Consider the following 11,864-nt stretch of genomic DNA (forward strand, 5'->3'; position numbering starts at 1 on the left):
CTAAAATAAATAAATAAATGACAAAATTATTTTGTTTCTTGCTGTGCATTTTCTCTGAAGATAGCGTTTACAATTGTAGAGTGATTTAGCTGCGATGTTACATGTACGTGCACAGCTCCATTCCTTCGATCATTCACTATTTTCAGCGGTTTCTTTACACACACGTATTGCGGGCTCATTTTTTTTGCTAAACTGCTGATAACACAATGCAGGGCGGCGATTTTGCGACTAATATTTGCAAAATTGCGACTAAATTTTCGTATCTCATCGCAAAATGCGACTGGATTTTTCGTTAATTTCGAGCCCTGGTCACTATGGGTGTTAAAATCCTAAAATTCATTCAGCAATTTTGATTGCTTTTCGTCTTTTAGCACATTATTCCATAACAGTACAGTTCTGCTATGACAATTATTTACTATAATTAGTATATCGCTGTGGTGTGAGTGCATGTAGCTTAAATGTTCAGAATCTCTAAGATTGTAATTTAGACTTTCATCATACAGAAAAAACTGAGTATTCAAATAATTGGGAGCATGGTTATTTAAGATATTGTACAGTACATCATAACTGCATGCTTTGAAAGTGAAAAGGGCTGACACATGTATTCATTTGGTCTAATGTGGAAAATTAAGTCAACTCTCCCTGAGATAATCTGGGAGTGTCCCGGTTACTTTATGAATCTACTGGTCTCCTGTATGGACCAAGTTTGCTCAAGAACCATCACCCGGAACCATCATGCGGTTATCTGTGGCTCTTGTGGATCAAAATACCACATTAAATGAAGCAGTGTTACTCTGAAGCAGCACAAGACTGATCTACTTTCTAACCACCAAGCCTGGTACTGCTCATGCTGTACAATGTTCAACGATACATCAAACTCTGTCATCATCATCATCAATCTTTACTTGAACACAAAATGATGACTTGAACCTAAATTACAGTAACTGCCTAACAATTGAAATAAGAGAATAAAATGCAATAAAAAATTAAGAGTAAAAAGCTTTCGTAATTAAAGCGTTAACAAATCTTTCCCATTTAATAAATAGTTTTAAAATTGCTCAAATTGGGATGCTGTCTGGTCTTGAAGGGGATTTTGTTCCATACGTGTAGAACAGATCTCCTGTAGGATAGGCTCCCTTTCACAGACTCAGTTCTTGGTCTGGGGGTATAACAATTTGATTGTGAGTTCCTGAGATGTGGGAATGCATTTTTGAAAGCAAAAATCCGCTCTAAGTATGGTATGGTATAGTATGGTATGGATTATTTTTAGTTTTTCCCAGCCAAGTTCATCCAACAGATCCTCTGAGCAATCCCCATAACCGGAAAATGTGACAATTCTTGCAACCCCATTCTGCAGCTTTTGAAGTTTGTCTGATCATCCCTTTCCAATGCAGCCCCATAGGGGACTACATGTACAGTAAATAAAATAGTTCATTATAAGCGCAATTATACATGTACATACGTGTTCCAGTTTCATGTGGTATGGTAGGACTAACTCGCCTGAGGGCTGCAAGACCAGCGAGTATTTTCTTTGAGATACACTGTACGTAGCATCAATGTGTGGCCACCATGTAAGAGAATGGCATCAATGAGGACTCCAAGGGATTTATATTTGACAACCTGGTCAAGGGGTGTGTTACTAACTCAACTGTAAAGTTGTCATGAATTTGGGATAATTTGTGTTGGCTCCCTATAAGCATGTACTTTGTTTTCTTGACATTCAAAGATACGGTAACTTACCTGTACATGTATTTGCTGTCAGCCATGATTTAATAATTAATTCCATATCACGATTCATTTTATGTTCAAGGATATAAGGGTTGTCTGCAGATGAGGTAAGAGTACCTAGTATCATCTGCATACATTTTGGGTTTTGAGAACAAATTACATGATGGGAGGACATTAAAAAAAAGTACATGTAAATAACAGAGGTCCAAGAATAGAGTCCTGTGGAATGCTGCATGTCAGATTACAGGAATCAGATTGGGTCCCATCTATAAAAGTTACCCGTCTTCGGCCAAGTACAGGGTGTAAATAGGACTGAAACCACCTAATAGATTGAGAATTGATCCATAGAGTCTAAGCTTTCCTAATAGGATGTCATGGTCCATGGTATCTATAGCTTTCTTCAAGTCTAGAAATATTCTGCCATTTAAAAGATTTATATCAATATTATAATGTAAGTCATTTGCAACCTCGAACAAAGCTGTTTCTGTGGAATACATGAGTCTGAAAGCAGATTGGGATTCCATTAACAAGGAATTACGACTGAAATATTGATATAGTTGGTTAAATACAACTCTTTCATTGAGTTTACTGACAACAGGCAGAACTGATATTGGTCTATAGTTATTAGGATCAGACTTGGGACCTTCTTTAAGGGAATGTTCACAAAAACATATTGGGGGTGGGGGGGGGGGGGGAACCTGATGAGAAATGACAGTATCTACCATCTAAGAAATTTGGAGGACCCCTACTTGAGCATTCAACATTTTCAGGGACCCCCTTTTAGTATCCCTAAAACTTGAGACATCCCCAACCTACAGCTGTACCTCATGGCCAAAAACCAATACACGATGTAGAAGTGAGCAAAACAAATTAAGGCAAAAACAGAAAATCGCAGAAAAGTGGCAAGCCTTTAGAAAGCCAGCTATCTCACCGATACATGGCACAACCTACATGTAACAGGCGCGCAAGAACAAAAAGAGCTTGGGCCTGGGTTAAAGCTTTACAAGCAGAATCACTCACTTGTAACCCCGACAAGCCTATCGGTTGAAAATTAAATTGGTGCAAAATGCGTGAGGCCTAAAGGTCACATTCACATTTCTGCAGAGACAGGGTTTTCGAGAGTTTTGTAATTAAAAGTAGTGGACATATTTCTGTAAGCACTGGACGTGACATTTTTGGGGCAGCAAGGTGCCTTGCGATTTGGCGCAAATATTGGCATCAAAGTACCGGACATGGAATGGGAAACCAGTAGTCCGGCCAAAACATCCAGCCTGCAGCCTCAATTGAAAACCCTGGTCTGTTGCAGAGCAAATCAACACTAAGAAACTACATGGTAAACATATATCATCAAGACGAATTATTTTCTTGGAAGAAAAAATTTGCACATGTATCACACAGTAGTATGAAGGTCCAAATCTAAAGTCTTGTAGAACAAAAACCATTCCTGAATGAAATCTTACTGGAAGTGCCTAAAAGAGGTGTCTATTCAAATATTTACTTGAGAGAGCAAAATTATGACAAAGGAAAAGGAAACCAGACCATGTACAAGGAGTCATGTAGGCCTGTCAACCCCATTATTTTTGTGAATGCTCCCTAAATACAGGGGAAACTCTATCTTTTTTCAAAGCATCTGGAAATATTCCTGTGGTGAGGACAGATTTATTAAGACAGTGAAGCTGTGAGTAACTTATAGGTGCAGCCTCCATTAAACGTGCAGAAATACTGTATGTTGACCTCCACGTGATGCGATCAAGATTTTGCACTACATCTTCAAAATTATTTATAATTTCCGTAGTCACCCCAGGTGGCCTGTACCAAGTGCACACAATGAAAGGTTTCAATTCCATGTTATCCTCCAGGAGGTCATTGAGCCACTTGTATTGAACTGAATATCACATGTGTGTTGGTTGAGTCGTTTGCTTCGCTATTTCGCAAACAAGAGCAACATTGGATAGAAAATGACACTAGGCCTGATGCAACGATACAGCGTGATGATTATCTGCTTTATATTGCTAGTGATCTTGACACAGCCCCAATCAAGGGCACCCAACAAGCAAATTAAGCCAAACGCCTTTGAGAGACATTTCTAGGTTCCTTGTATTAAAGTTACAAAGATTGTCTAAAGAGATGTTCTTATCAGATAGAAAAATATGATCTGTTTCAATCAATCAATCAATTCTTTATTTGATAAAGCAGGTTAAAATTACAAAAATTACTAAAGTAATAGTTGCATCGGCAGCTATCAGCTGATGTGGACCTGCTATGTAAAACTATTTAAAATATATGAAATAAAATATAGACTAAAACAATTACAATTACAATTCTCCATATGCCCAATTACAAGAAAGCTGCCATACATGTAGGGATAATTAGGATAAGATATCTAGGGGAGACACTAAAGAGTGTAGGTCCCATCTCTCTACATACCCCATAACAGTACTTCTGTAAGCAGGTATAGATTAAAATAGATAATAAATAATAATAAATAAACTTAATAGTGGACTTGATGAATACGTAAAATTAATAATAGCTTCCTTATTGAATGAAAAATTAAGAATGTCTTTTGAGTGCTTTCTAAGTATTGCTGTTCGCATAATTTATCTTAGCTGAAGGTAAAATTGTCCGAAAATTTTGGGAACGATACAATGTATCTCTTTTCAGAAATTGCAAGCTGAACATTACCTTCTAAGAACTTCCAACCAAACCATTTTCTCATCCAAAACTGCTAGGTGACATTTTTAAGTGCCAAAAAATTGCAAAAATAACCCTTCCAAAAATGCAAGGAAGATAATAAATAATAATAAATAAACTTAATAGTGGACTTGATGAATACGTAAAATTAATAATAGCTTCCTTATTGAATGAAAAATTAAGAATGTCTTTTGAGTGCTTTCTAAGTATTGCTGTTCGCATAATTTATCTTAGCTGAAGGTAAAATTGTCCGAAAATTTTAGGGAATGATACAATGTATCTCCTTTTCAGAAATTGCGAGCTGAACATTACCCTCTAAGAACTTCCAACCAAACCATTTTCTCATCCAAAACTGCTAGGTGACATTTTTAAGTGCCAAAAAATTGCAAAAATAACCCTTCCAAAAATGCAAGGAACTACTGTTTCCCGGTTACAAATCTTTTAGGCAATGTTTTAGTAAAGATATCTATAGCTGTTAGGCAGCATAGAACCAAGATTCTGAGAACAGTTTGACTCTCCCAAACACATATTTCACTGAAGATTATCGTTGGGTGTCCCTTCCCAATGGACCTCAAATTCGCCCATTTCAACATCTGAAATAAAAATTAATTGAGGAGCTCAGGCTTCTTCAACGCATTTGTCGATTCAACATATTGGGAACAACCAAGTCACCTTTGAATTCTTTTGATGCCGACCTCGATATTTACGTTGAAGTTTATACAACTCAAAAGAACCAAATGTGGTGTAGTCTGTAAATACATGAAGCCCTGGAGGCAAATTTACACCGTTGTACAGCTAGAATCGTATATAACCTACCAAAGGACACTTCTTCACCTTATGTATACCAGCTAACCCATTGGGACAGGCTCTCTGATAAAATTATATAAAGTTAGACTAGCCACCCTAGTGTACAAGATAAACTTTCAGTTAGCACCACCAATGATGGAGTTTATGATAAAGAAACACTCAACCACACATACAATGTAGTTAAAGGAGGCTCAAAAGGGTTTCAACACTTGGAAGACACTCTCTTTAAATCGCATGATGCTACAATACTGCACGACGTAACGTAGAGCAATGTTATGGTACCATATAAAACACCAATTATTTCCAAACAAGATATGATCATTATTGTGATGTAATAAGTTACCTTGGCAACAGGAAAACCCAGCAAAAACACCCTATATTTTGGATTTAGTTACTCATTTCTGTAAAACGAGCTTAGTGACCCCACCTTTTTTATTGCTGAAAAGTTATCAGGAGGCCATGATGAAACTTTCGACAAAGTTTAAAAAAATTTAGAGCCGCCTTTTAAAAAATAACAGAACTAAGTTGGCTCTGAATCCACAAGACAGAATTTTTTTAAACTTTGCAGGAAGTTTCATCTTGCCCTTCTGATTACTTTTAATTAAAAAATCTCCAGATTTTAGATAGATCCATGAGTTGACATCTCTGCAGTTATGCAATAACCACTGTTTATAAAAGGCCTTAGTAACTGATTAATAATTACCTTGATGAATGACAGGAAATGGGAAGTTCTGTGTACTTATTTCTCTGTCTTAAGGTTTAATTAAAAATTAATGAACTAAAACGTCTTTTACAGGTGCAGTATGCATACTTAATCAACATTGATAAGTTACCGTAAATACATACACGTTGTTACAGTTAAAAACTCTACTAATGATTGTGCAACAAATTTGTATTGAAATGAAGCTGAGAAGGCTCTGTTTATCTAAGGATGATCTGGGTTTTCTGGCGAAAAATTGGCTTGCAGGTCTACATACATGTACCTATATGCATGCGGGCTTTGGTTTTAATTGCATTTCAAGTATAGTGTACAATGTAAGTGTAATTTAGTCCAATATAGAGCATCATTTTAATGCTTTTTTTTTCAAATTCTCTTTCCAAAGGTGTTTCAAGCCAATGTAGATGCCAACAGTACTGTTAAAGTTGTTTTTAATTCTTCAGTCTTTGGGAAGTTCATAAGGATACATCCTACAGACTGCTCTATGAGGTGTGCTCTGAGAATGGAGCTTTATGGTTGCAATTCCACAGGAGGTATAGTTATTATTTTTTATATTGGGATCTTGGCAACCGAAACAAATCTACCGTTTCATTAAAGTACATGTATTGTACATTTGTATAGTGAATAGACTTGGTAATTGGAAATTAAATTGGTGTATGCATGGTTGTTTGAAAAGATGCATGAGCCCAGGTCTACTTTACATGATGATGATGATGATAGTAATAATAATAATGATGATGATGATGATGATGATAATAATAATTGTAGAAAACTGGACAGTCACGGTGAAGCAGTGATTTACATGTAAATGCTCACTGGAATAGCATTTCAGATAACTTTTAAAGGCGAAGGGCCTTGGGGATCTGGCCCCAGTTGTTCAAAAGGTGGATAACTCTATCCATCATGATACATGTTAATTACAGTCAACTCTCTCTAAGACGATCATTGGGACCGGCCTAAGCTGTCTGTCTTAGAGAGGTGTCCGGCTCATAGAGAGTCGACGTAACATGACCCCAGGAATTCTAAGATAATAATGCTGAACCTGCTGTGCATAGTGAATACGCGTTCTGTTTAAAGTTTGTTTTAAGTTATTTACTTGACTGAAACCTACCTGTTTTAGATTACAATACAATTTGGTTGTCACCTCCAAGTTATTTTTTGAATGGGACAATGACTGATTTCATTTTAACTTGTACTGTATGTATTCCGGCGGCAAGATAAGAGCTGTCAATTAAACGTCGTTAAACGTCGTAATTTGCGGTCACATTCAGCACCTCACAAGTGTCCGTTGACCGTCTTATGGAGGTGTCCGTCTTATAGAGAGTTTTGTTATAGTAAAATTACTAAGAAACGGCCGGGACCAACACCAGGTGTCCATCATGTAGAGGTGTCCGTCTTACAGAGGTGTCTGTTAAGAGAGAGTTGAATGTACTATATTTATCCATTGGATAACTCAGTCGGTTTTGCTATGACTTATCAACTGGATAATGATTTATCCGGCTGATAGCGCTACCCATCATTTGAACAACTGGGGCATGGAGGGTCCATTGAAGCTGGACCCAGCGTCAGTGTGTCTTTCACTTGATTGGTGGGTGTGTTGCAGGTCAAATTATATACTGTACTTTCAGGTCAACTCGTTTCAACCTACATGTAGGTTATTATGAACTGTCTAAAAAGGGGTTTTCTATGGAGTGTGATTTCCGTCAAAACTGAATTTTGTATTTTGACATTCCAATATTAAATTGTACAGTTCAACATGCAGTCTTGAAATTTGAGCATTCAGTTGTACAGTTCAGACATGCAGTTGTAACATTCCAATATTCAATTCTGCAATTCAGAGATGTACATGTAGTTTGACATTAGAGGAATTTTCAATTGTGCTAGCCTGCGTAGCAAGCGTTCCTGTTCGACAGAAAAGCTTCGAACCGATTTTCTGCAAACTGGCCGCACGAAAGTTGGGGCAAGAGACTGAGGGAACGCTTGCAAGAAGACCCCCTATTTTTGAGAAACCCGTTCGCCCACGAACGGGGGCTTCTGATTGGTGCGGCACAGTCACAATGATTGACAGGTGACAAATTCTGGAGCAAAATATTTGTCCTAAGTTCTAGCGTGACAAAGGAAGTGGTGGAAGGTGTGGAAGGTTTTGAATCGTGTGTCGAAGCTGAGCGAATCGGGTCTCGGATTTTACATTGAAAAGGAAAAAAGAACTGTCAATGCGCCATCTCTTTAACTGTATAGATGTAATGGCCGTTTTGCCAACAGGATTCGGAAAAAGCTTAATTTTTCAGATGTTTGTGATGATGTGCGGAGTGCGAAATAAAAGAACTTAAAACGAAGAACCGGCTTCTCGAGTATCATCGTGATTTCTCCATTTCAAAGCATAATACGCGATCAAGTAAGTGGTTGAGGTGAATTCTATGGGAATGACAGCCTGTAATTTAAATGAAAATCTGGACTGCTTGGACAATATCCATCAAGGGAAATTCAATATTATTTACGTGTCAGCTGAAGCCACTATGGCGTTTCCGTAATTCATCAAAAGCAAAAGCTTCGATCGTTATTTAACAAAACTTTGGCAGCGCTTATTGTCGACGAAAACTTTGGACTGAACTGAAGTGAGCTTTTCGCTCGCTTGCAAAAGATACTTTATTTACGCAGAATGAATTAATAAAATGCCTGCGAACTATCAGAATCCACATGTTTCAGGATCAAGGAAATTCGTCAAATTCTCTGCGTACCTTGCCTGATGTAAGCTTGAGTCCAAAATCATGGATTGAGACAAGATGAAGATAACTACGCAGCCTGTTAAATCTTCTCTTAATTATTGTGAGAAGAAAGCGGCTCCTTTGTAAAGTTATTCGATTTTTTAAAGCACTTTTGCTTGCTATTTCATCTACGATTTCGTGACGATTTGACCAAAAACGTACTGTGGATTATCAAACTAGCGAGGACGTTTGCCTGTAATTTCCAGGAGATTTAGTACGATCCATTTCGTCAACCACTCTGCACCAACAAAATAGCCAGCAAGTTGCACTGAAATCGTCGTTAGTTTTAAACTTAAATCTATTTGAATAGTTTCATGGTCAGCTTTGCTGGAGATTTGCATTTAACGGCCTTACTTACTACCCATCGAACTCTGTACGAGTTTATATGTTTCTAAATTTCGTATTTTACGAGCGCACGGATTGCTTACAAGTTCTGAAAATTGGCTGTTGTTTTCGATAACTTCTATTCCAACCGCTCTGCAAATATCAGCTAGAATTTGCCCGTAAGTTTCTTTTCGATGGTTTAAACAAATTCTCAGAAGAAACATAACCAGTCGTACCCGGCTTAGAAGCTGCCGTTACAAATTTAACATTTAAAATCACACTGGCAAATTCTGCAGTGCGTTGATCACTCGGTGTTTCCTCGGTGCCTCGGTTTGTTTTGTCGGAAGCCAACATGTGTTAACATGGTTATCTTTTATTGGCTAATTTGTTAATAAGACGTCAATCAGCGTGTGTCAAGTCAACCATAAAAAGGTGGGCGTTTTTCAAAAATAGGGGGTCTTCTTGCAAGCGTTCCCTCAGTCTCTTGCCCCAACTTTCGCGCAGCCAGTTTGCAGAAAATCGGTTCGAAGCTCTTCTGTCGAACAGGGACGCTTGCTACGCAGGCTACAATTGTGCAAGTCAGCCTTGCAGTTTTATCATTCAAATTGTCAATTGTGCAACTTGATTTAAATTCGCAGGATACACGATTGTGCCATTAGAATATTGAGTCTCACAAGATACGATTCCTGTCACAATTCGGTTATGGACTTGTGCTATTCAGACATCCAGTTATGGAATTCAAAACTGAATTGTGGTTTTACGACTTGCAATTATGACATGGAAACATTTGTTCGGCATGGCACTCAGTAACCCGTTTTTGAGGCAAAACCAAGTAAAACTGGGCATTACTCCTTATTGGGATAATTTATTTCCTGCCAAAATCTAATGTATTCCACCACCAACATGGCAGAGGATGGAGGAGGTTCCTTTAATAGAGAGAGAGCCGTTTCTTTGTTACGAGAGGCAACCCGTTTCCTCCAGCATTATTCCAGTAATCTATCTAGCTTAAACCAACAAAGAAATCAACAAGGCACAGAGGATTGCGTTCAATTCGCGCCATCAAATTCAAATCAAAATTCCCACGTGCACCCCTATGCTCGTCGAGATCATGACGGGGAATCTGGGCAATCGAGAAGGGTATTAGAGAACTTCCAAGCTCTTTTTGTCCCCTATTCACAACAACCGAGACCTTCCGCAATCTCAAGTATTCAAATATGAAAGCCTCCGGGAAAAAAGGCAAAGTTGGGCAAGAGCAAGGTATATATCAAATCGGTCAGTATAAAACAAGGAGTGCGGACTGCAGACCTGGACTGCAGACCGGGTATAAAATGCGGACCAGGTACAAAACGCGCACTGCGGACTAGATATGAAACAGATATGTCTCCCAAACAACAGGAGGCAATAAAACAAAAGGCCTGAAGTTAATAATTGGTTACACGGAAGGGAAGCACACACACACAGTACATGCAGCCAAAATTAAAGGAGGAGGAACAAAATTTTGTGTCAAAACCTAACCCTAACCCTAACCAAAATACAAGTTACTGGTTTATTAACAAATGACAGTGGAAGACCTACTCAGTACCCTTACATGTATGTCCCCTGACAAAAGTAGAGGAGTAAGCATCTTCATTCCTACCAATAACTTTTAACTCACTTTCTCAAAAAATAATCATTATTAATTTTGAACAATCTACTTTAGCTAGGAAGTAGGGGTGAGGGAAGTCAAACCACATCAGTCAAGTTGAGACACAGTTAAACTCGTCTTGAAAATCCATAAGATCTGACCGGCCATACTTATCAAGGTCTGACCGTCTTCAAATGTTGTGACTTGTTTAGTGCCCGATGGATTTCCATAAACACTGGTTTCAGCAGTCACTTGAACAGAGTAAAGTGTATTTTCGTCCAAAGATGTCAGGAGGTATTTAGTTTCTGTTGTATAAAGCTGAGGATCAAGCCTGTTTTTGCCATACGAGACAGCATAACGTCTGATGTTTCCATTTTTTGTTTCAGGCTCATCCCAACTTGCTTTAATTGAAGTAGATGAAACTACAAGCAGCTGTAGGTTCCTGGGAGGGAAAGGAGCTGAAAAAAAAAAGATATTCACAATGCATGTATTCCATCTGTTTTGCAGTAATTATTTCTTAAGTCATCACTCTGTAGTGTACTCATTCAACAACTATAAGGGACAAGGTAAAGTAAAGAACCCACCACACAAGGAGCAAGAAGGAACACCATGGGGCCAATGTAACTAGAAGCAATTGTCATAAAGATGATGATGACATTAAGGAAACCTTGCCCGGGAAGATAATTAACGATGGCCTCATGGTTAAAGTGCTCGGCTCCGGATCAAGTGGTCCAGGTTAGGGTCCTGACTGGGGACATTGTGTTGTGTTCTTGGGCAAGACACTTTACTCTCACGGTGTCTCTCTCCACCCAGGTGTATAAATGGGTACTGGCAAAAATGCTGGGGGTAACCCTGCGAGAGACTAGCATCCCGTCCAGGGGGGAGTAGAAATACTCCTAGTTGCTTCATGTAAGCGCTGGACTGAATGGGCCATGTGGCTCGTAAGAGAGACTTTACCTTAACTAATGGTATTAATATTCTGTCATTTTCAGCATCATTTTTATACTTTATTAAACGTTTTTTAACCAGAGAACAAGACCTTTTTTAACTTTACATGTACATCAGACACCCTGATGAGTCATTGAGGTTTACCCCAGAATTTATGTAACAACGTCAACTTTCAAATCTACATATTATAACTTCTATATGGTGATACAAAGATGTGTACAAGAATTTTTTTCAATACGTACATATACATGTAAGTTAC

The 11,864-nt window shown here is 38.3% G+C and overlaps 1 protein-coding gene across 1 annotated transcript in view; it reads left to right on the top strand.

The window, feature by feature from the left end:
• Nucleotides 1-9,700, top strand: part of LOC138001474 (EGF-like repeat and discoidin I-like domain-containing protein 3) — a 16,016-nt gene extending 6,316 nt beyond the window's left edge. Inside the window, exons 4-5 of the mRNA XM_068848091.1 lie at nt 6,330-6,477; nt 9,672-9,700. Coding sequence (XP_068704192.1) covers nt 6,330-6,477; nt 9,672-9,700 — 177 coding nt within the window. The remainder of the gene's footprint in view (nt 1-6,329; nt 6,478-9,671) is intronic.
• Nucleotides 9,701-11,864: the final 2,164 nt, after the last annotated feature.

This window comes from Montipora foliosa, chromosome 4 (assembly GCF_036669935.1).
Source record: "Montipora foliosa isolate CH-2021 chromosome 4, ASM3666993v2, whole genome shotgun sequence".
Classification (NCBI taxonomy): Eukaryota; Metazoa; Cnidaria; class Anthozoa; order Scleractinia; family Acroporidae; genus Montipora; species Montipora foliosa.